Source organism: Zeus faber, assembly GCF_960531495.2.
Source record: "Zeus faber genome assembly, chromosome: 12".
NCBI lineage: Eukaryota > Metazoa > Chordata > Actinopteri > Zeiformes > Zeidae > Zeus > Zeus faber.
In genome coordinates this window covers 32,650,818-32,676,529 of record NC_137196.1, presented here as the reverse complement: position 1 = coordinate 32,676,529, position 25,712 = coordinate 32,650,818, and the positions used below count along the sequence as shown (strand labels likewise).

General features: G+C 46.1%; 1 protein-coding gene across 3 annotated transcripts; it reads left to right on the top strand.

Moving 5' to 3' along the window:
• Positions 1-442: 442 nt before the first annotated feature.
• On the top strand, positions 443-25,685 carry ubtfl (upstream binding transcription factor, like). 3 transcript variants are annotated; one of them, XM_080011622.1, is made up of 20 exons: positions 776-916; positions 1,861-1,943; positions 3,140-3,315; positions 5,950-6,033; positions 6,121-6,276; positions 9,806-9,870; positions 10,824-10,941; positions 18,521-18,631; positions 18,709-18,836; positions 18,960-19,101; positions 19,202-19,243; positions 19,937-20,038; positions 20,773-20,925; positions 21,034-21,144; positions 21,363-21,448; positions 21,785-21,974; positions 22,090-22,137; positions 22,228-22,359; positions 25,142-25,243; positions 25,324-25,538. In XM_080011622.1, the coding sequence occupies exons 2-20, from the start codon at positions 1,892-1,894 to the stop codon at positions 25,396-25,398; spliced, it is 2,073 nt and encodes a 690-aa protein (XP_079867748.1). In that variant the 5' UTR covers positions 776-916; positions 1,861-1,891; the 3' UTR covers positions 25,399-25,538. The 3 variants fall into 3 exon arrangements, with proteins under 3 accessions (XP_079867747.1, XP_079867748.1, XP_079867746.1); XM_080011621.1 differs by lacking the exon at positions 776-916 and adding an exon at positions 443-566 and having other exon boundaries at positions 25,142-25,685; XM_080011620.1 differs by having other exon boundaries at positions 25,142-25,685.
• The last annotated feature ends 27 nt before the right edge of the window (positions 25,686-25,712 follow it).

Here is a 25,712-nt window from a genome sequence, read left to right as displayed (position 1 = left end):
TTACGGTGTATTTTGTACTCCTGCTCATACTTCAGTGCAGTAATCTTCATATTAAAGCAGAGCGAGGAATAATAATAATAATAATACGATTATTATTATTATTATTATTATTATTATTATTATTAATAATAATAATAATAATAATAATAATAATAATAATAATAATAATTATTATTATTATTATTATTATTATTATTATAATAAAGTAAATAAACTTTTTATTTCACTGAGTTCAGTCTAAAAGGAGCTGGACCGGGCGTTCAGTTCTGTCTGGGGCTCCCTGACTGGTCCAGACCCTCCCACCACCCCGGATCCGATGCTCCACCGCCGCGGGTTCGATGCTCCATCACCCCGGGTCCGATGCTCCACCGCCTCGGGTGCGATGTTCCACCGCCCCGGGTGCGATGCTCCACCGCCCCGGGTAAGACGCTCCGCGGTTCCGCTGGAGAGGAAGGATGTCCGCAGCGCTCCGAGCCGCCTCCCCGCTCTCCCCTGCCGACTGACCGGCGCATCCCGCGGCCTGCTGCCGCTGCTCCCGCTCCCCCGCCTCAGAATCCTCCAGCAAGGTACCGATGCAGGACACTTTATTAACACATTGAATAAACAAATTTATTGGACATTCTGAAATTAATTCCACTAATAGACTCGACATCAAACATAATTCAGCCTGTTTTGCGACCGGTGCCGGCTCGGGCTGCTCATGTGCCCCGTCCTTCTCCCATCTTTCCCCGGAGTTCCTCCCCCTGCGGCGCTGGGCGGAGTTTCACACCGACCGAGACGCTCCTTTTGTCGGATCCGTTTCGACCTGACTCCCCGGGGTTTACGATCGAAAAACAACCACTTTAACCCCCCGAAATAACACGTTACGATCCATCCCGTTTGCGGTAATCCTCCCGGCTCCTTTCTGACTCGAACGGTGAGTAGAAAGTCGTGATTTTTCCTCCAAATGAGCCGTTTTCTGCTCGTTTGTCCCCGAGTGTTGGGAGCCTTCATGGCGGCGTCACAGTGCGGGCTGTGGGGGCAGCGGCACGGCGCCGCCGCGCTCCGCTCCAGCATTTTAACGCTTTGCACGGTGTTCTGGGTTTTCAAACACGCATCGATCCTTTATTGGACATTAAAGCCGTTTTCAAACATAATGCGATTGTCGGCTCCACGTGGGGCAGCGCAGCTCAAACCTCTTATTATTCCCACATCTCTGCGGCTGGAAGCGGCTCCCCGTGGGGAAGCAGTCCCCGGCACCGAGCCAGCACTGCTGCCGGGCTGTGGACGCCATTACTGGTCCGAGCACCGAGCCCGTCTGGGAGCTCCAGTCCACAGCGGAGAAAAGCTTTTTATTACAAAAGAAAACAACAACGGATCGTTTACGGCGTCTGATCCCCACATCCCCGTTAAACTCCATTATCAGTGTGATTAGAAGCCTTTAGTCGATGCGGGAACACCACTCCCAACGCTCGGCTTGACCTTGTCAGTGGTCACCCCGCAGCCGGAAAAGTGACGCTCGGAGCGCCTGCAGCTGCTCCGTCCCCCACCCGGGAGGCCGCGGGGAGGAATGTCCCTGAAGAGCCTCCCGGAAACACGTCTGTAGTCCCAGCGCGTCAGTAGATTGTAAAAGACAAGACTCAAGTCTGCAGCGTTTAAAGCTTTTGAAGCTGTTTTTGTGTCCAAACATTGATTTTAAATATCAGTTCAGAACTCAATGCATCAAGACCGTGACACTCATACTGGCAGGAAGTAGTAGTGCTGCACAGGAAGTGATGCGTTTGCATATGAGATATCGCTCAGAGCGTTACCATGGTAACGGACACAGTTGGGTCAGCGCTGCATCAATATAACATGTGGACATTGCTGTGTTTCTTCCAGAGGACAGGGGGCGCTGTAACCCGAGGACAGTATGAATGGCAGCGGTGTCTCCTCGCACAACACAAGCCTCAAGAACCAGCCAGGTAACTTGCACCTGGGGAAACGTTACGGGTGGGGGCACCTCAGGATGGGGTACAGTGTTGGTGTACTGTGTGTGTTTCAGTGTGTATTCTGTGTGTAGGAACTGGATTTACTGGCTGTGCAGTGTGTATAATGGGTGTACTGGTGTGTTCAATGGGGTACTGGTGTGTATAATGGGTGTACTGGTGTGTATAATGGATGTACTGGTGTGTATAATGGGGTATTGTGTTTATAATGGGGGTACTGTGTTTATAATGGGCTACTGGTTTGTATAATGGGGTTCTAGTGTGTGTAATGGGGTAGTGGTATGTATAATGGGGTTTTGCCACTATAATGGGGTATGGTGTGTATAATGACGTAATGGTGTTCTGTGTGTATAATCAATCAGCTAATATATAGATGTAGATACAGATAATATGTATATAATGGGGTACTGGGTTACTATGTGTATAATGAGGTAATGGGGTACAATGTTTATAATGGGGTAATGGGTACTGTGTGTGTATAGTTGGCCACTGGTGTGTATAATGGGGTACTGGTGTGTAACATGGGGTACTGGTGTGTATAATGGGGTAATGGAGTTCTATGTGTATAATCGGCTAATGAAGTACTATGTGTATAATGGGTTGGGGTTAGGAGTACTGGGGTATTATGTGTATAATGAGGTAATGGGCTGCTATGTGTATAATGGGATACTGGTGTGTATATTGGGGTGCTGTGTGAATAATGGGGGTACCGGTGTGTATAATGGGCTATCGGGGTGCTGTGTGTATAATGGGGTACTGGTGTGTATAATGGGGTAATGGGGTGTATGGCAGTTCGGCCTGCCACACTCCACCGAGTGGTGTTTTCAGGTGCCTCCAACACAGAGACACAGACAAGGACACACAGAGACAAGGACTCCTCTCCTGTCTGTGTGTGGGTATGGGTGATTTACCTGTTGCTGGTTGATTGCTCTGACGTGCAACAGGCGTACTGCCACCCTGATCTCGGGCCCAATTACCTAGACCCAAGACAAGTGTGGCTGCTTAAACCACACCACCCACACACCACAGGGTACTATGTCTATAATGGGGTACTGGTGTGTATAATGCGGTACTGGGGTGTATAATGGGGTAATGGTGTGTATAATGGGGCAATGAGGTGCTGTGTGTATAATAGGTTACTGGTGTGTATAATGGGGTACTGTGTGCTCCAGATGACTGGACCCAGGAGCAGTGCTTGACGCTGCTGGACCGGATCCGCAGCATCCTCCCTGACACGGACTCCATGAAATACAAAACCACAGAGTCACATTTTGACTGGAACAAGGTGGCGTTCAGCCGCTTCACCAGCGACATGTGCCGCCAGAAGTGGACCAAGGTCTCCTCCGAGGTGAGGACCACAGGACACCTGAAATGTTTGGAAATTAGAGAGGGATCTACATCTACAGGGAGTGGGAAGACCTCCACCTGATCACCTACATGCAGCACAACCTCCACCTGGTCACCTGGGTGGAGGAGGACCTTCACCTGCTCAGCTGTGAGCCCCATCTGAGATTCTGGTCCTCTGGGGTTTAGGGAGGGTTGCCCTCTAAACCAGTGGTTCTCAAACTTTTTGGCTGGCCATCCCTAAAAAGAAAAGTCGAAAAGTCTGGCGACCCCGTCATTCCGACTCGCCAATGTTATATCAAACAACAGCATAGTTAAGCACACGTACAAACTTCTGTGAATTCGGCGCCCCATGTGATTTAGAATTTGAATGAAATGGTCTCTTTCTCTGGGTTCTCGCTGAAAATGTAGCCCACTGAAGTTCTTCATTGAGGCTCTACTGAATCATTTAACTGGGAGAATTATTTCTGAAAATATATTTTTATTTTATTTTTTCTCCCAGTAGATGCACAATGAAGAACTTTTTAGTAGGATACCTTTTACGTAAGAGAGTCACAGAGAAGGAGACAAACGTCCCTGTGACCACTATGATGCACTCTTCCACTCTGTCCCGGACTGTGTGGGGGAAAAGGAGACACTTTTATGAGAAAAGCTGCTGCTGTGCTGAATCTCTGCAGTGTGCATAGGAATAAATGTCAATATGATAGAAATGTTTATATTTCCATTGACAAGCTTCAATTGGTCAAAAATGGGGACTATCCCACCCATATAGGGACGTTGCACCCGAAGCACAAACGTAGAATGAATAAGACTATTTTTGAGTGATATGGATGATGATGGGTTGGAAAGTTACATAACAGTTCATGAACTATAATGTTAAATATATCAAAAAGCATAGCTGCCCATTTATCGTTTTTATGACACAAATCAGCACAAAAGCAGCATGAATGGCGAAAGTTTTATAACATGGGGCTCCAACTTCACAGAGGTTTGTACTTGTAATTAACTATTCCTGGTTAGATCGAACATCGGCGAGTCGGAATGACGGGGTAGCCAGACTTTTAGACTTTTTTTAGTGGTCGCCATCCAAAACGAAGGAGGTTGAGAACCCCCCTTTAACATCTAAAGGTGGAGGTACACTTAAAAAGACACAAGAACAAAAGACATTAGAGCCACCGGAGAACATGTTCCCAGAACACCGTCAGCAGGATAATCAATAAGAACTTGATAAGAACTCGGTAAAAACTTGATAAGAAGTGGATTGTACTCGATAAAAACCCGGTAAGAACTTTGTGAAAACTTAACAAGAACTTGACAAGAGCTCTACAAGAACTCGACAAGAACTTGGCGAGAACTCAGTAAGAGCTCGGCAAGAACTCGGTAAAAACTTGACAAGAACTCAGTAAAAAGTCTGGATAAGTACTGGATAAGAGCTTGGTAAGAACTCGGTAAAAACTCTGTAAGGACTCAGTAAGGACTCGACAAGAATTTGACAAGAGCTCTACAAGAACTCGACAAGAACTTGGCGAGAACTCAGTAAGAGCTCGGCAAGAACTCGGTAAAAACTTGACAAGAACTCAGTAAAAAGTTGACAAGAACTTGGTAAAAACTCGGTAAGAACTTGGTAAGAACTCAACAAGAACTCGGTAAGACCTTGGTAAGAACTCAACAAGAACTCGGTAAGAACTTGGTAAGAACCGGACAAGAACTCGGAAAGAACTCGGTAAGAACTAGACAAAAACTCGACAAAAACGTGGTTAGAACTCGACAAGAACTCAGTAAAAGATCTGGACAAGAACTTGATAAGAACTCGGTAAAACCTAGGCAAGAACTTGATAAGAACTGACCAAGAACTCAACAAGAATTGGCCAAGAACTTGACAAGAACTCGACATAAACTTGACAAAAACTCGGTTAAAAACTAGAACAGTGAGAGGAGGTTGAAGTTGATTTGTTTTACATAAAGATGAATAAAAGAAAACAAAAAAAAGTGAAATCAAACTCATAATTTATTGACAGAAACCGTATATCCTCAAATAGTGACCGGAGCTTTTTGTTTTGTTTGGAGACACGGTACGTACAGTGGACCAGAGATCACTTTCTGTCAACAGTCAACAGGAACCACGAGGGTGGCGCAGTGCACGTGATGCGCTCGGCAGGAGGAAAAAAAACACACTGACTCAGATCCATCCATTGTTTTACTGGTTTATACGTGAGGAGATCCAGTATCGATAAAATATGATCCGAATGTTGCGGCTCCGGGAAAAACAAGCTTGTTGACCCGGAAAAAGTGGGAGGTTGAATGACCAAGAAAGGGAGGTTTAAATCCGTCTCCTGCTGTGACGTATTAGCCCTTGGACCAATCACAACAAGGAGAGCTCTCAGAGAGAGAGAAAGACGAAAGGTAAAGTTGGCCTCTGGGGCTTGCACCGAGAACACAAGAACCCAGATCACCGCGCCAAGTTCTAATCTTGTTCTGATCATGTCTTTTTGGTCCAAAACCTCTCCCAACTTTTTAAGTGTACCTCCACCTTACATAGTACTTTAAAGGTGGTATCGGTAAGCTATGACCCTTCAGAAACTCTAATTCCTGCTTCTCTTGTTCCCTGGTTCCTTGGATCCCTGATTCTCTGGTCCAGGTCCGGAAGTACAGAACCATGACAGAACTCATCGTGGACGCCATGGAGTTCGTCAGGAACCCCTACAAAGGGAAGAAGCTGAAGGTGAGATGTTCGGCTGATCTTCAGCTCTTTACCTGGCGACCTGTGATTTTTGACCCCTGACCCCCCCCCCCCCCCCCCCGGTTCCAGACTCACCCAGACTTCCCCAAGAAGCCACTGACCCCGTACTTTCGCTTCTTCATGGAGAAACGAGCCAAATACGCCAAGATCCACCCAGAGATGAGCAACCTGGACCTGACCAAGATCCTGTCCAAGAAGTACAAGGAGCTACCGGAGAAGAAGAAGGTCTGAGACCCCTGCTGTTAGTAGTGATCAATATTAGTGGTAATTATAAGGGGATATTAGTAGTCAATGTTAGGGAATACTAGTGATCAATGTTAGGGAATACTAGTGATCAATGTTAGGGAATACTAGTGATCAATGTTTAGGAATATTAGCGATCAATGTTAGGGAATATTAGTGATCATTATAAGGGGATATTAATGGTAAATGTAAGGGAATATTAGTGGTCAATATTATGGAATACTAGTGATAAATGTTAGGGAATACTAGTGATAAATGTTAAGGAATATTAGCAATCAATTTTAGGGAATATTAGCGATCTAAATTAGGGAATACTAGTGGTCAATGTGAGGGAATATTAGTGGTCAATGTGAGGGAATATTAGTGGTCAATATTAGGGAATATTAGCAATCAATATTAGGGAGTATTTGTGATCAATATTAGGGAATATTAGCGATCAATGTGAGGGAATACTAGTGGTCAATGTTAGGGAATACTAGTGATCAAAATTAGGGAATTATAGTGATCAATGTGAGGGAATATTAGCAGTCAACTAACTGATTTAGACTGGTTTATGCAGGTTGAGCTGGTATTGGCTGATTTAGACTGGTTTAAGGATTGGTTTGGACTGGTTTAGACTGGTTTAAACAGGTTTAGGCCGATTGAGACTGGTTTAAGTAGTTTAGACTAGATTAGCTTGTTTAGGTTGGTTTGGGCTGCTTCAGACTGGTTTAGTCTGGTTTAAATTGGATTAGACTGGTTTAGGGACTGGTTTAAGGACTAGTTTAGACTGGTTTAAGGACTGGTTTAGACTGATTTAAGGACTGGTTTTCATTGATTTAAGTACTGGTCTAGACTGGTTGAGACTGATTTAAGGACTGATTTAGACTGGTTTAGACTGGTTTAAGTACTGGTTTGGACTGATTTAAGGACTGGTTAAGGACTGGTTAAGACTGGTTTAAGGACTCGTTTAGACTGATTTAAGGACAGGTTTAGACTGGTTTAAGGACTGGTTTAAGGATGGTTTTAAGGACTGATTTAAGGACTGGTTTAGAGTGATTTAAGGACTTGTGTAAGGACTGGTTTAAGGACTGGTTTAGACTGATTTAAGTACTGGTCTAGACTTGTTTAAGGACAGGTTTAGACAGGTTGAGACTTGTTTAAGGACTTGTTTAAGGACTGGTTTAAGGACTTGTTTAAGGACTGCTTTAAAGACTGGTTTAAGGACTGGTCTAGACTGGTTTAAGGACTGGTCTAGACTGGTTTAAGGACTGGTCTAGACTGGTTTAAGGACAGGTTTAGACTGGTTTAAGGACTGGTTGAGACTGGTTTAAGGACTGGTTTAAGGACTGGTTTAGACTGATTTAAGGACTGGTTTAGACTAGTTTGGGGACTGATTTAAGGACTGGTTTAAGGACTGGTTTGGACAATTTAAGGACTGGTTTAAGGACTGGTTTAAGGACATGTTTAGGGACTGGTTTAAGGACTGGTTTAGACTGGTTTAAGGACTGGTTGAGACTGATTAAGATTGGTTGAGACAGATTTAAGGACTGGTTTAGACTGGTTTAAGGACTGGTTTAGACTGGTTTAAGGACTGGTTTAAGGACTGATTAAGATTGGTTTAGACTGGTTTAAGGACTGGTTTAGAGTGATTTAAGGACTGGTTTAAGGACTGGTTTAGACTGATTTAAGGACTGGTCTAGACTGGCTTAAGGACAGGTTTAGACAGGTTGACACTGGTTTAAGGACTGGTTGAGACTGGTTCAAGGACTGGTTGAGACTGGTTTAAGGACTGGTTTAGAGTGATTTAAGGACTGGTTCAGACTGATTTAAGGACTGGTCTAGACTGGCTTAAGGACAGGTTTAGACAGGTTGAGACTGGTTTAAGGACTTGTTTAAGGACTTGTTTAAGGACTGGTTGAGACTGGTTTAAGGACTGGTTGAGACTGATTTAAGGACTGGTTTAGATTGGTTTAGACTGATTTACGGACTGGTTTAGACTAGTTTGGGGACTGATTTAAGGACTGGTTTAAGGACTGGTTTAGACAATTTAAGGACTGGTTTAAGGATGGTTTTAAGGATTGGTTTAAGGACTGGTTTAGACTGGTTTAAGGACTGGTTTAGAGTGATTTAAGGACTGGTTTAGACTGGTTTAAGGACTGGTTTAGACTGGTTTAAGGACTTGTTAAAGGACTGGTGTAAGGACTGGTTTAGACTGATTTAAGGACTGGTTTAGACTGGCTTAAGGACAGGTTTAGACAGGTTGACACTTGTTTAAGGACTTGTTTAAGGACTGGTTTAAGACTGGTCTAGACGGGTTTAAGGACAGGTTTAGACAGGTTGAGACTGGTTTAAGGACTGGTTGAGACTGGTTTAAGGACTGGTTGAGACTGGTTTAAGGACTGGTTTAGACAATTTAAGGACTGGTTTAAGGATGGTTTTAAGGACTGGTTTAAGGACTGGTTTAGAGTGATTTAGGGACTGGTTTAGACTGGTTTAAGTACTGGTTTAAAGACTGGTTTAAGGACTGGTTTAAGGACTTGTTTAGGGACTGGTTTAAGGACTGGTTGAGACTGATTTAAGGACTGGTTGAGATTGGTTTAAGGACCGGTTTAGACTGGTTTAAGGCCTGGTTTAGACTGCTTTAAGTAGTGGTTTAGATTGATTTAAGGACTGGTTTAAAGACTGATTAAGATTGGTTTAGACTGATTTAAGGACTGGTTTAGACTGGTTTAAGGACTAGTTCAGACTGGTTTAAGGACTGGTTTAGAGTGATTTAAGGACTGGTTTAGACTGATTTAAGGACTGCTCTAGACTGGCTTAAGGACTGGTTTAAAGTGATTTAAGGACTGGTTTAGACTGATTTAAGGACTGGTCTAGACTGGCTTAAGAACAGGTTTAGACAGGTTGACACTGGTTTAAGGACTGGTTGAGACTGGTTTAAGGACTGGTTTAGACTGATTTAAGGACTGGCTTAAGGACTGGTTTAGATTGGTTCAGACTGATTTAAGGACTGGTTTAAGGACTGGTTTAGACTGCTTTAAGTAGTGGTTTAGATTGATTTAAGGACTGGTTTAAAGACTGATTAAGATTGGTTTAGACTGATTTAAGGACTGGTTTAGACTGGTTTAAGGACTAGTTCAGACTGGTTTAAGGACTGGTTTAGAGTGATTTAAGGACTGGTTTAGACTGATTTAAGGACTGCTCTAGACTGGCTTAAGGACTGGTTTAGAGTGATTTAAGGACTGGTTTAGACTGATTTAAGGACTGGTCTAGACTGGCTTAAGAACAGGTTTAGACAGGTTGACACTGGTTTAAGGACTGGTTGAGACTGGTTTAAGGACTGGTTTAGACTGATTTAAGGACTGGCTTAAGGACTGGTTTAGATTGGTTCAGACTGATTTAAGGACTGGTTTAAGGACTGGTTTGGGGACTGATTTAAGGACTGGTTTAAGGACTGGTTTGGACAATTTAAGGATGGTTTTAAGGACTGGTTAGACTGGTTTAAGGACTGGATCTTCTCTCGTTACAGCAAAAATACATCAGTGAGTTCCAGAGCGAGAAGGAGAAGTTTGAGAAGAACATGGCCCGCTTCAAGTAACACACACACACACACACACATACATACATTAATACACACACACTAACACACACACACATACACTAATACACACACACTAACACACACACACATACACTAATACACACACACTAATACACACACACATACACTAATACACACACACTAATACACACACACTAACACACACACACACACACACACTAACACACACACACACACTGACACACATACACACACACAAACACACACACACACATACACTAATACACACACACTAATACACACACACATACACTAATACACACACACTAATACACACACACTAACACACACACACACACTAACACACACACACACACACTAACACACACACACACACACTAACACACACACATACACTGACACACATATACACACACAAACACACACACACACACACTAACACACACACACTAACACACACACACACACACACACTCATGTGTTTGGGTGTGTGTGTTTGTGTGTGTCTTTGTGTATGTGTGTATGTTCATGTGAGTGTTTATGTGTGCATTTGTGTGTGTGTGTGTGTGTGTTTATGTGTGCATTTGTGTGTGTGTGTGTGTGTGTGTTTATGTGTGCATTTGTGTGTGTTTATGTGTGTATTTGCGTGTTTATTTGTGTGTTTATGGTAGCGGGATGGTAGCTCAGGAGGTAGAGCTGGTGGTCTAGTAATCTAAAGGTTGCTGGTTGGATCCCAGGCTCCTCCTGCTAGCGTGCTGTAGTGTCCTTGAGCAAGACACTTAACCCCTAATGGCTCCTGATGTCTGCGTCCGTCGGTATGTGTATTTGTGTGTTTATTTCTGTGTTTATTTTTGTATTTGTGTGTGTGTATGTGTGTATTTGTGTGTTCGTGTGTATGTGTGTTTGTGTGTTTATTTGTGTGTTTGTGTGTTTATGCGTGTATTTGTGTGTGTGCGTGTTGCAGGGTGGAGCACCCTGAGTTGATGCAGCAGAAGAAGAAATCTGATCTTCCAGAAAAACCCAAAACTCCTCAGCAGCTCTGGTACAACCACGAGAAGAACTACACCACGCTGCACCCCGAGGTACTAGTACACACCAAGTACACACCCTGAGGTACTTGTACACACCAAGTACACACCCTGAGGTACTAGTACACACCGAGTACACACCCTGAGGTACTAGTACACACCCCTAGGCACTAGTCAGGTCATCAGGTTTCCAGGACATGGACTCAGACAAGATCCTTGTTTTCACTCAGTTCAAGATTCAAGAGGTTTATTCGTCACATACATATACATACTTTCATACATATATGCAGTGAAATGTAATGCAACGCACCCGGTGATAACACACAAAATGTCCTAGAAAAATTTATTTCTAAAAGACAAACGAACTGATTCCTAAAACGTAATACAGTAAGTTGAATGCTTATAGAATAAAATAAAAATATATAGAATAAAATACAATAAAATAAAAGAAAATATGCGTATGTATATGGAATAGGCAATTATGTATTATGCAATTATGTATATACAGATATGTGCATTAAAGTGGCATGTGAATGAAGTGAGGTAGTGTTTGGATTATACAGCACAGTATACAACAGTACGGCGCAGCAATACGGCATCATGAACAACCCTGAACAGTGACACAGTATGCGGTACAGTATGCTACATACAGTACAGTGAGGTAGTGGGGCCTATGTGTGTGGCTCAGTGAGGACCCCTGGTGAGTTCAGCGTTGACAGTTCTTATGGCTTGCGGGAAAAAACTCTCTCTGTTCTCGCTGCGTGACTGCGGAGGCGCTTGCCTGACCGCAGCAGCTGGAACAGTCCGTTGTTGTGGTGGTGAGTATCCTTCATGATCCTGCGGGCTCTGCTACTACACCTCCTGGTGTATAAGTCCTGCAGGGAGGGAGGGTAGTTCCAGTGATACATTGGGCTGAACGCACCACCCTCTGCAGGGCCCTCCTGTCCTGAGCAGTACAGCTCCCAAACCAGGCAGTGATGTTGCCTGTCAGGATGCTCTCCACCGCTCCACAGTAGAAGGACTTGAGGATCCTCACCAAGACCCGGAATTTCCTCAGCTGCCTGAGGTGATAAAGACGTTGCCTCGCCTTCCTCACCAGAGTGTCTGTAGGTGAAGTCCATGTTAAGTCCTCTGTGATGTGGACTCCCAGGTACTTGAAGCTGCTCACCCTGTCAACAGGAGTCCCATTAATCACCAGCATCATGTGCGTCCTCAGTTGTAATCCTCGCCTAAAGTCCACAATCAGCTCCTTAGTTTTGCTGACGTTTAGGTGGAGGCTGTTGTCCTGGCCTCAGAGTGACAGGTCAGCCACGTCCTCACGGTAGGCCTTCTCATCGTCGTTGGTGATCAGGCCACCGCCACCACCACCACCACGACGGTGTTGTCAGCAAACTTGATGATGGTGTTGGAGCTGGACCTCGCCACACAGTCATGTGTGTACAGGGAGTACAGTAGGGGCAGAGGACGCAGCCCTGGGGGGATCCTGTGGTCAAGGTGAGGGAGCTGGACATGGGCTTCCCCACCCTAACCACCTGGGGCCTGGCTGTGAGGAAGTCCAGGGTCCAGGCACACAGCAGAGTGTTCAGTCCTCGCTCCTGCAGCTTGACAGCCAGTCTGGTGGGGACTATGGTATTGAAAGCTGAACTATAGTCTATGAACATCATCCTCACATAGTCCCCCTTCCGGCCATCCAGGTGTGTGAGCGTGGTGTGCAGTACCTGGGAGACCGTGTCATCCGTGGATCTGTTGATGTTGTGATATACTATTACTACTAATATACTATTCAACGTCATACTCTACAGCAACACACTATACAACATACAGTGGTACTTTGACTTGCGAATTTAATTTGTTCTGTAACAGAGCTCGTAATTCACTTTGCTCGGATAGCAAATCAATTTTCCCCATTGAAATTAATTGAAATGCCATTGATCCGTTCCAGCCTGAAAAACCACCCAATTTTTTTTGTTACGTGTTTTTAAATAAGAAAACTGTATTTATAAATAACAAATACTGTATAAAAACAAAATAAAACATAATTAAAGAGAATGTCGAAGAGAATCGCTCATGTTTTTCTCTGATTCCATGCTTTAATTCAATTGACATCATCCGCCTCTTCTCAGCACTTACTTTTTTAGGACCCATGGTTAGAATTTTTGCCAAAATAACTGCTCAAAACGCACAAAACACAAAAGAGAAGCTTCCACGCTCAAGTCACCACGTGAAGTGAAGGAGTGAGACGCGGGATGTGGCCGCATTCGCTGGCCACACCCCCAGCGGCGGCACCTGAGGCTCGCTCCTCCTAACTCAAACTATACAGCAACATACTATACAACAAACTAAACAACAACACACTATCCAACAGCTACAAACAATACATCAACATACTATACAACAAACTAAACAACACACTATACAGCAACATACTATGCAACAAACTAAACAACACACTATACAACAGCAACAAACTATACAACAACATACTATACAACAACACACTATACAACAACATACTATACAACAAACTAAACAACAACACACTATACAACAACATACTATACAACAAACTAAACAACACACTATACAACAGCAACAAACTATACAACAACATACTATACAACAACACACTATACAACAACATACTATACAACAAACTAAACAACAACACACTATACAACAACATACTATACAACAAACTAAACAACAACAACACACTTGAAACAGCAACAAACTATACAACAACATACTATACAACAAACTAAACAACAACAACACACCTTACAACAGCAACAAACTATACAGCAACATTCTATATAACAAACTAAACAACAAAACACTATACTACAACAACATACTATACAACAACATACTATACAACAAACTAAACAACAACACACTATACTACAACAACATACTATACAACAACATACTATACAACAAACTAAACAACAACAACACACTTGAAACAGCAACAAACTATACAACAACATACTATACAACAAACTAAACAACAACAACACACCTTACAACAGCAACAAACTATACAGCAACATTCTATATAACAAACTAAACAACAAAACACTATACTACAACAACATACTATACAACAACATACTATACAACAAACTAAACAACAACAACACACTATACAACAACATACTATGCAGCAACATACTATACAACAAACTAAACAACAACACACTATACAACAGCAACAAACTATACAACAACATACTATACAACAAACTAAACAACAAACTCAACAACAAACTAAACAACAACATACTTTACAACAAACTTAACAACAACAACAAACTATACAGCAACATACTAGTGTTCGTCCTTCGCTTGTGAAGATGACCAAGTGACTTCACAGTGTCTTGTGGGTGCAAAGATGGCTGATAAGGCCAATCCTTGTTGCTTCTGTTCAGCTTCATGGACGCGTTTCTCTTCGAATTTTGCTACACCATCCCAGGCTGCAGAGCGCCAGTTGGAGCGGTGTTGGGCATCGGTTTCCCAGGTCTCTGGGTCCAGACCACAGCTTTTGAGACTGGCCTTTAGGGTGTCCTTATAGCGTTTCCGTTGTCTGCCGCGTGAGCGCTTGCCATAGTACAGTTCTCCGTACAGAAGCCTTTTTGGTAGGCGTTCGTCTGGCATGCGGCAGACATGACCAGCCCATTTCAGCTGGGAGCGCTTGAGGATGGCATGAATGTTCTCCATATCAGCCCTGTGGAGGACCTCAGTGTCTGGGACCTTGTCCTGCCATTTGATGTTGAGCAGCCTCCTGAGGCATCTCAGGTGGAAGGCGTTGAGCTGCTTTGCATGCCGGCTGTACACAGTCCATGTCTCACAGGCGTACAGCAGGGAGGGTAGGACAACAGCACACTAGACTTTGAGTTTGGTCTGTAGGCTGAGCCCTCTACGCTCCCAGAGAGAGCTGCGGAGTTGGCCGAATGCGGCGCTTCCATGAGCTATCCTGTGTATGACCACCTCATCGATGTTGCTCAAGCGCGACAGGGTGCTACCTAGGTTGACAACCTTTTTTCAGCAGCTTTGAGGTGTTCGCCATTTACGCTGATGAGGGGCTCAGTGTACGGGGCTCCAGGAGCAGGTTGATGCATCACCTCTGTTTTCTTTGTGCTGATGAGGCCAAAGTCTGAGCATGCTGCGGAGAAGTTGTTCTTGCTCAGTTGCATTTCCAGCTCGTTGGATGCATTCAGTGCACAGTCGTCCCCAAAGAGGAAGTCGCGAACAGTGGTGGTCTGCACTTTGGTCTTTGTCTGGAGTCTTCGTAGATTGAACAGCTTGCCATCAGTGCGGCATCGCAGGTCTATCCCCATGTCCCCAGACCGGAAGGCATCTGTCAGCATGGCTGAGAACATCATGCTGAACAGAGTGGGTGCCAGAACACAGCCTTGCTTGACTCCATTTTCCACATGGAAAGGCTCAGATGATGTGCCGTTGACTTGGACTCGTGCCTGCATTCCATCATGGAATTCACGGACCATGTTAATAAAGGTGTTAGAACAGCCAAACTTTGACATAATCTTCCAGAGGCCCTCACGGCTGACAGTGTCGAAGGCCTTCGTCAAATCTACAAAGGTGGAATATACAGTAGATTGACGTTCTGTTGTTGGCACTTCTCTTGGAGTTGGCGAGCGGCAAAGATCATGTCGACTGTGCCGCGACCATGCCTGAATCTGCACTGACTCTCCGGTAGGAGGACTTCATGTTCAAGATGTTCCGTCAGGCCGTTCAGCAGTATTCTGGCCAAGATCTTTACCGCTACTGCCAGCAGAGCGATGCCGCAGTGGTTGTGCAGTCCTGCCTGTTGCCCTCGCGCTTGTAAAGGTGGACAATGGAGGCGTCTTTGAACTCCTGTGGCAGCTTCCCTTGGTTCCACATGGTGCAGAATAGGTCTGCCAGATGTTTAGTCAGGGGAGGTCCACCAGCTATGTGGATTTCTGCTGGAATTGCATCAGCACCAGGTGCTTTGCCATTTGGAAGTCCTCTGATGGCTTTTTCAGCTTCCGTTGGTGGCTCATCAAGGGAGGTGTTGACTGGGACTTGTGGGAGGCGTGCAATGGCTTCGTCATTGATGGCTGAGGGGCGGTTGAGAACACCGTGGAAGCCAGATTGAAGTGTATCAAGAAGGTTGTTTCTTGACAGGTATTCTGTTACCTGTCTAGAGACCGCCCTCTCTAAGGTTTTGGAAAGGAATGGGAGGAGAGAGACCGGCCGATAGTTTCCTACTTGATTGGGATCGAGTGAGGGTTTTTTGAGCAGTGGTGCGACCCGAGCCGCTTTGAAAGCGGAAGGGAAAGTGCCGGAAGTTAGGGAAGAATTAATCACATGTGTGATTGCCGGGGTGATAGTCGGTGATATGGCTTGAAGGAGGTTGGATGGGATCTAGCGGACAGGTAGTAGGACGGCTACATGTTAGTAGTTTAGATACCTCACTTTCAGCGAGGGGGGTGAAACCAGGGAACGATGAGCCTAGGGCTGGAGAAGACAGGTTGTGAGTAAGTTGTTTAGTGAATTGGCTGCTGATGGCTGCCACTTTGTTAGTAAAAAAGGAGGCAAGGCAGTCAGCAGTGAGGTTAGTAGCTGGGGGAGGTGGTGGAGGGTAAAGCAGAGACTTGAAGGTGGCGAATAACTTACGTGTGTCTGTGGCACCGTTGATCCTATCGTTGAAGAAGGCCTTCTTGGCAGCAGTGAGGCTGGAAGAGAAGGAGGACAGCAGTGTCTGGTAGCTTGCAAGATCCTCAGTTGTTTTGGATTTGTGCCATTTCCTCTCGGCTGCTCTGAGGTCAGTGCGCGTTGTCCGGAGGGTCTCACTCAGCCAAGGGTGCGACTGGGTTGAAGGAGCAGGTCTGGTGGATAGTGGACACAGGCTATTCAGACATGAGCTCAAGGTGGAGCAGAGAGAGTCAGTGGCATCATTAACCTGCAGAGAGGAGGAAGTGCCGTGAGGTGGAAGAGAAGAGGAGAGCACAGAGGAGAAGTGGGTGGGAGACAAGTTGCGGAGATTGCTGCGGATAGTAACCATGGGTGGGGAGGTGGGGGGTTGTTTTGGTAGCTGGACATTGAAGTGGATGAAGAAGTGGTCAGAGAGATGAAGAGGAGTGACCCATAGGTTGTCGGTGGTACAGCTCCGAGCAAGAATGAGATCAAGCTCTTTGCAAGCCTTGTGAGTCGGTGGAGTCGGGATCTGTCTTAGGTCGAACGAGCGAACCAAAGACAGGAAGTCAGCCGAGCTCGCACTGTCCAAGTGGATGTTCATGTCTCCGAGGACGAGCATGGGACACTCATGCTCAGGGATTGATGACAGCAGGGTGTCAAGCTCATGTAGGAAGTCACCTAGTTGTCCTGGTGGACGGTAGATGACGACCACATAGGCTTTCACCGGAGCAGTCACCAAGACGGCGTGATATTCAAAGGAGGCAAAGTTGTTTAAAGGCAGCAGTGGATTAAATTTCCATGTGTTGGAAATTAGCAGGCCAGTCCCACCACCACGGCCAGATGGTCTGGATGTGTGGGAGAATGAGTAGTTAGTGGAGAGTGCAGCCGGGGTTGCGCTATCTTCCGGTTTAATCCATGTCTCAGTGAGAGCAAGGAGCTCTAAGGAGAGGTGGTTGGCATGACCAGAAATGAAGTCTGCCTTGTTAACTGCAGATCGACAATTCCACAAGCCAACAGAGAAGGAGGTCTTTGCAGAAGATGTTTGCTGCAGGGACCTGAGGTTACCCGGATTGCATCGGCGTATGGTATAACGACGCTTTCTGGGTGACCTTGAAGTTGTAGGGATGCGGTAGTGTTGGAGTGTTGGTTGAGAAGATGTTGGATCACTGAGGTGGGCTTTGTGCAGACAATGTTTCTCCTGGAGAAGATCTCTGATGTGATCATCGTTCTCATCAAACCAGTCCTGTTGCCTGCGGGCTGTAGGTCCTACTGCTTTGAAAGCAGCAGTATGGACGGTGTCTCTGAACGCAGCCCAGTCCTCCTCAACATTCCCTGAGGGTTTCAGGTCCTGCAATTTGCTGCTGAGCTCTTCAGTCAAGGATTGCTTGACAGAGGTGTTGGTGAGCCTGGAGACATTCAAAAGCTTCGGGGGTTTGGAACCTTGAGGCCTTCTGGGAGGATGGATCTTAATGTTCAGCTTGGACACAAGGAGCCTATGGTCAGTCCAGCACTCTGCATATACTCTGTTATATATGATATAACCAATCTTTCCAGGCACTTCATAATAACATACTGTGCTGTATGTGTCATATATATACTGTATATATATGTGTGTGTGTGTGTGTGTGTGTGTGTGTATGTATGTATATTTACATTACATTTAGCAGACGCTTTTATCCAAAGCGACTTGCAATTGTTCAAACACCGACGGACGCAGCCATCAGGAGCAATTAGGGGTTAAGTATCTTGCTCAAGGACACTACAGCATGCTAGCAGGAGGAGCCTGGAGTGAATCAGCAACCTTTAGATCACTAGACCACCAACTCTACCGCCTGAGCTACCATCCCCCTACCGTGTATATATATGTGTGTGTGTATGTATGTATGTATGTATATATATATGTATGTGTGTATATATGTGTGTGTATATGAGTAGTGTGTACTGTGTGCAGGTGTCCCAGAAGGACCTGAAGGAAGCGCTGCGGAGGCAATGGTCTCTGCTGTCGGACAAACGGAGGTTGAAGTGGATCAGCAAAGCTCTGGAGCTGCAGAAAGAGTACGAGGTACAAATACACCAAGTACACGAAGTACACCAAGTACTGCGATACTACGTGGAACTAAAGTACCGCATACTCTCCAGGACAGCATGAGGGCGTACCACGAAGCCCACCCTGACTCCAGCTCGGAGGACCATGTCAGGTCAGTCCTCACCAAGGCCGAGAGACAACTGAAGGACAAGTTCGATGGACGCCCCACCAAGCCACCCCCGTGAGTAGCACCGTAGTAGTACTTGGGCAGTACTTTAAAAGCACTGCAGTAGGACCCATATTACCTTGATTCAGTAGAACTTTACATTTATTCACTTCCTGTATGTGGTGTCACTTCCTGCAGGAATGGCTACTCGCTGTACTGTGCGGAACTGATGGTCAACATGAAGGACGTCCCGTCCACTGAGCGCATGGTGCTGTGCAGCAAACAGTGGAAGGTGATGACGCAGCGCGAGAAGGACACGTTCCAGAGACGCTGCGAGCAGGTGAGATGCGTCCAATCAGAGAGACCGTCCAATCAGAGACCGTCCAATCAGAGCACTACCTGTCCTAACATGGTTATGAACATTGTTTTGTCTCTGTCAGAAAAAGAAGCAGTACGATGTGGACCTGCAGCGCTTCCTGGAGGTCAGTTCCAGTACCACACTGATACTAGCTACCAGGTTACTACACGGTACACTGTGTATTACTACACGGTACACTGTGTATTACTACATGGTACATGGTGTAACTACAGGGTACACAGTGTATTACTACACAGTACACAGTACATTACTACACAGTACACGGTGTATTACTTCACGGTACACAGTGTATAACTACGCGGTACTGAGTGTATAACTACACGGTACACGGTCTATTACCACACGGTTCACGGTGTATTACTACACAGTACTCGTATGACTTCACAGTTCACGGTGTATTACTACGCGGTACTCAGTACATGGTGTATTACTACACAGTACATTGTGTATTACTACACGGTGTATTACTATACAGTACACAGTGTATTACTACACACTACATGGTGTATAACTACACGGTACATGGTGTATTACTACACGGTACTCGTTGTATTACTACACAGTACATGGTGTATTACTACACGGTACTCAGTATGTGGTGTATTACTACACAGTACATTGTGTATTACTACACAGTGTATTACTATACGGTACGCGGCGTATTACTACACACTACATGGTGTATTATACACGGTCCTCTGTGTATTACTACACAGTACATGGTGTATTACTACACGGTAGACGGTGTATTACTACACGGTACACGGTGTATCACTACACAGTACTATATGTGCAGAGTCTGCCGGAGGAGGAGAGGGATCGAATCGTCACTGAGGAGAAGCTGGGAGGAAGTAAGCTGGGGGGGACAGGAAGTCCACACAGGAAGTCACCCTGCAAGGTAACACACACACTGTAACAGACACACTGTAACACACACACACACACACACTGACACACCGTGACACATACACACTGTAACACACACACACACACACTGACACACCGTGACACATACACACTGTAAAACACACACACACACACACTGACACACCGTGACACATACACACTGTAACACACACACACACACACACTGACACACCGTGACACATACACACTGTAACACACACACACTGACACACACACACACACTGACACACACACACACACTGTAAAACACACACTGTAACACGCACACACTGTAACACTCACACACACACTGTAAAACACACACACTGTAACACACACACACTGTAACACACACTGACACACACACACACACACACTCTAACACACGCTGTAACACACACTGACACACACACACACACACTCTAACACACGCTGTAACACACGCTGTAACACACACTGACACACACACACACACACACTCTAACACACGCTGTAACACACGCTGTAACACACGCTGTAACACACGCTGACACACACACACACACGCTGTAACACACGCTGTAACACACAGTGTAACACACAGTGTAACACACGCTGTAACACACGCTCTAACACACGCTGTAACACACAGTGTAACACACAGTGTAACACACGCTGTAACACACGCTGTAACACACAGTGTAACACACAGTGTAACACACGCTGTAACACAATGAACGTGTGTAGGAGGTGGAGGTGGAGGTGGAGGCCTGGCCCCACACTGGACGTGGTAAAGAGCGACGGGAAGCAAAGAAGAAGAACAAACTTCCAGAGACTCCTCGGACGGCGGAGGAGATCTGGCAGCGCAGCGTGACGGGCGACTTCCTGTCCAGACACCGGGTAACACCCACTACCCAGCATGCCTAGCGCCATTACCCAGCATGCCTAACGCGACTACCCAGCCTGCCTAGCCGAAACAGACTGTAACTGTGTGTGTGTGTTGTGTAGAGCGACAGGAAGAAGGCTCAGATCGCCATGGAAACGGCCTGGAAGTCAATGGAGAAGAAGGAGAAGATTCCGTGGATCAAGAAAGCAGCGGAGGACCAGAAGAGATACGAGGTTCATTGACATCACTTCCTGTCCAGGAGGAAACCACGCTAGCTTTATTTAAACTCCCCAATAAACAAAGATGAATATTCTTCCTTATTTTGTCTTAATATGATCCATGAACATTCAATCTACTTAGTTCTGTCATCACCCTCCCATCATGCAGAGGGAGCCGTGGTCACGTTGTTGTAACGTTGCTGTAACGTTGTACTGCTCCTCCCGTTCTACAGAGGGAGCTGTTGGAGATGAGGACGCCTCCTCCCGCTCAGAACCAGAGGAAACCGAAGTTTGATGGGGAACCCAAGAAGCCACCGGTGTGAGTATCACGCTGCTGTGGTTTGCATATTAGACTGTTCCATATGAGACTGTACCGTGTTACCACAACGGGGATGGTAGCTCAGGCGGTAGAGCTGGTGGTCTAGTGATCTAAAGGTTGCTGGTTGGATTCCAGGCTCCTCCTGCTAGCATGCTGTAGTGTCCTTGAGCAAGACACTTAACCCTAATTGCTCCTGATGGCTGCGTCTGTCAGTGTTTGAATAATTGTAAGTCGCTTTGGATAAAAGCGTCTGCTAAATGTAATGTAATGTAATGTACCAGGTGTTGCATATGAGACTGTTCCGTGTTACCAGGTGTTGCATGTTGCGTGTTGCAGGAGTGGCTACCAGATGTTCTCCCAGGAGCTACTGACCAGCGGCGAGCTGAGCCATGTCAGCCTGAAGCAGCGCATGGTGGAGATCGGACGCCGCTGGCAGCAGCTGAGCCCCGCCCACAAGGAGCAGTACAGGGGGAGGGTGGAGGAGCAGCAGGGGGAGTACCGTGCCCTGCTGGAGGCCTGGATGGAGGTGGGGTAGCGCCCACTGGAGGTCCCGGTGGGGGACTGCACTGTGCAGTAGGAGGCACCGATAGAATGCTCTGATTTGAACCTCTTTGCTTCTCCTCCTTTCCTTTCTCTCTCAGTCTCTCTCTGCGCAGGACAGAGCGCTCTATAAAGACTTCTCCAGCTCAGTGAGTAGATCTTCACACTGTTCTTCACTATTTCCACGTGATACATTCATATATAAAGAAACGTGCATTCATGTCCTGTGTGCGTGTTAGAAACGAGGCAGTGCGAGCAGAGTTCGTGGTCCAGCAGCTAAAGTTCGTGTTACAACAAAAAGCAAAACGCTTCCGGCACGAAGTCCAACACCAGCGGTGGTCAGCAAGCGCTCCATGGCGTACCGCGCCAAGGTAACACACAGCTGGTGTGCTCTGTGTGGCTAGTAAAGCTGTGTGTCTGTGGCTCGTAAAGGTGTGTGTGTGTGTGTGGTTAGTAAAGGTGTGTGTGTGCGGCTAGGAAAGGTACGCGTGCGCGGCTAGTAAAGTTACGTGTGTGCGGCTAGTAAAGGTACATGTGTGTGTGTGGCTAGTAAAGGTACGTGTGTGTGTGTGGCTAGTAAAGGTGTGTGTGTGTGGTTAGTAAAGGTGTGTGTGTGTGGTTAGTAAAGGTGTGTGTGTGTGCGGCTAGGAAAGGTACGCGTGTGCGGCTAGTAAAGGTACATGTGTGTGTGTGGCTAGTAAAGGTACGTGTGTGTGTGGCTAGTAAAGGTACGTGTGTGTGTGTGGCTAGTAAAGCTGTGTGTGTGTGGCTAGTAAAGGTGTGTGTGTGTGGTTAGTAAAGGTGTGTGTGTGCGGCTAGGAAAGGTACGTGTGTGTGTGGCTAGTAAAGCTGTGTGTGTGTGGCTAGTAAAGCTGTGTGTGTGTGGCTAGTAAAGGTACGTGTGTGTGTGGCTAGTAAAGCTGTGTGTGTGTGGCTAGTAAAGCTGTGTGTGTGTGGCTAGTAAAGCTGTGTGTGTGTGTGGCTAGTAAAGGTGTGTGTGTGTGGTTAGTAAAGGTGTGTGTGTGTGGTTAGTAAAGGTGTGTGTGTGCGGCTAGGAAAGGTACGCGTGTGCGGCTAGTAAAGGTACATGTGTGTGTGTGGCTAGTAAAGCTGTGTGTGTGTGGCTAGTAAAGCTGTGTGTGTGTGTGGCTAGTAAAGGTGTGTGTGTGTGGTTAGTAAAGGTGTGTGTGTGTGGTTAGTAAAGGTGTGTGTGTGCGGCTAGGAAAGGTACGCGTGTGCGGCTAGTAAAGGTACGCGTGTGCGGCTAGTAAAGGTACATGTGTGTGTGTGGCTAGTAAAGGTACGTGTGTGTGTGGCTAGTAAAGGTACGTGTGTGTGTGTGGCTAGTAAAGCTGTGTGTGTGTGGCTAGTAAAGGTGTGTGTGTGTGGTTAGTAAAGGTGTGTGTGTGCGGCTAGGAAAGGTACGTGTGTGTGTGGCTAGTAAAGCTGTGTGTGTGTGGCTAGTAAAGCTGTGTGTGTGTGGCTAGTAAAGGTACGTGTGTGTGTGGCTAGTAAAGCTGTGTGTGTGTGGCTAGTAAAGCTGTGTGTGTGTGGCTAGTAAAGCTGTGTGTGTGTGTGGCTAGTAAAGCTGTGTGTGTGTGGCTAGTAAAGCTGTGTGTGTGTGGCTAGTAAAGCTGTGTGTGTGTGGCTAGTAAAGCTGTGTGTGTGTGGCTAGTAAAGGTGTGTGTGTGTGGTTAGTAAAGGTGTGTGTGTGCGGCTAGGAAAGGTACGTGTGTGTGTGGCTAGTAAAGCTGTGTGTGTGTGGCTAGTAAAGCTGTGTGTGTGTGGCTAGTAAAGCTGTGTGTGTGTGGCTAGTAAAGCTGTGTGTGTGTGTGGCTAGTAAAGCTGTGTGTGTGTGGCTAGTAAAGGTACGTGTGTGTGTGTGGCTAGTAAAGCTGTGTGTGTGCGGCTAGGAAAGGTACGCGTGTGCGGCTAGTAAAGCTGTGTGTGTGTGGCTAGTAAAGGTACGTGTGTGTGTGGCTAGTAAAGCTGTGTGTGTGTGGCTAGTAAAGCTGTGTGTGGCTAGTAAAGCTGTGTGTGTGGCTAGTAAAGCTGTGTGTGTGTGGCTAGTAAAGCTGTGTGTGTGCGGCTAGGAAAGGTACGCGTGTGCGGCTAGTAAAGCTGTGTGTGTGTGCCTAGTAAAGGTACGTGTGTGTGTGGCTAGTAAAGGTACGCGTGTGTGTGTGGCTAGTAAAGCTGTGTGTGTGTGGCTAGTAAAGCTGTGTGTGTGTGGCTAGTAAAGCTGTGTGTGTGGCTAGTAAAGCTGTGTGTGTGCGGCTAGGAAAGGTACGCGTGTGCGGCTAGTAAAGCTGTGTGTGTGTGGCTAGTAAAGGTGTGTGTGTGTGTGGCTAGTAAAGGTGTGTGTGTGTGTGGCTAGTAAAGGTACGTGTGTGTGTGGCTAGTAAAGCTGTGTGTGTGGCTAGTAAAGCTGTGTGTGTGCGGCTAGGAAAGGTACGCGTGTGCGGCTAGTAAAGCTGTGTGTGTGTGGCTAGTAAAGGTACGCGTGTGCGGCTAGTAAAGCTGTGTGTGTGCGGCTAGTAAAGCTGTGTGTGTGTGGTTAGTAAAGCTGTGTGTGTGTGGCTAGTAAAGGTGTGTGTGTGTGGCTAGTAAAGGTACGTGTGTGTGGCTAGTAAAGCTGTGTGTGTGTGGCTAGTAAAGGTGTGTGTGTGTGGTTAGTAAAGCTGTGTGTGTGTGGCTAGTAAAGGTGTGTGTGTGTGGCTAGTAAAGCTGTGTGTGTGTGGCTAGTAAAGCTGTGTGTGTGTGGCTAGTAAAGGTGTGTGTGTGTGGCTAGTAAAGCTGTGTGTGTGTGGCTAGTAAAGGTGTGTGTGTGTGGTTAGTAAAGCTGTGTGTGTGTGGCTAGTAAAGGTGTGTGTGTGTGGCTAGTAAAGCTGTGTGTGTGTGGCTAGTAAAGCTGTGTGTGTGTGGCTAGTAAAGGTGTGTGTGTGTGGCTAGTAAAGCTGTGTGTGTGTGGCTAGTAAAGGTGTGTGTGTGTGGCTAGTAAAGCTGTGTGTGTGTGGTTAGTAAAGCTGTGTGTGTGGCTAGTAAAGCTGTGTGTGTGTGGCTAGTAAAGGTGTGTGTGTGTGGCTAGTAAAGGTGTGTGTGTGTGGCTAGTAAAGCTGTGTGTGTGTGGCTAGTAAAGGTGTCTCTCTCCAGCGGGACACGTCGGAGTCGGAGGAAGAGGAGAAAAGCAACTCGTCAGACTCTGAGGAAGACGATGAAACATCGGGAAGTAGCGACAGCGACGAAGACGAGCAGGTGCATTCTTCATCGCGCTGTTTAAAGCCCCAGGTCACTGTGGTTACCGTGGTTACCTGTGTAATCTATTGTATTTGCAGAACGACGATGAAGACGACGACCAATCAGGGGACAGCAGCTCGTCAGAGGAGAGCAGCGACTCAGAAACGGACTAGCGCCACCCGGAGGAAAAGAGAGGTTGTGCAGGCCACGCCCCCTCTGCTGGCCACACCCACAGTGTTAGCGAGCTGTTTTTTAAGAGGAACTCTCGGTGTTACCGCAAAACTGTTTCCGGTTTTGTTATTTTTTATCTTTAACAAAGAAATGTAAAATTTAAAAGCTCCTTGAAACATTATTTTGAAAACAAAAAGGGGTTGTACAGTTATGTAGGGGGCGGAGTCTATCCAGGTCCCCACTGGTGATTGGCTGTCAAACCTTTACGAATTAAAATGCACTTTCTTTCTCACGTGTCGTGTTTTGGTTGAAACAG

Excerpts from the sequence above, each read along its gene's own strand:
- ubtfl (XM_080011621.1), top strand. The coding sequence starts at position 1,892 with ATGAATGGCAGCGGTGTCTCCTCGCACAACACAAGCCTCAAGAACCAG. Across the intron at positions 19,244-19,936 it reads ACCTGCAGCGCTTCCTGGAG|AGTCTGCCGGAGGAGGAGAG; the intron begins GTCAGTTCCAGT and ends CTATATGTGCAG. Across the intron at positions 21,145-21,362 it reads AGGACCAGAAGAGATACGAG|AGGGAGCTGTTGGAGATGAG; the intron begins GTTCATTGACAT and ends CCCGTTCTACAG.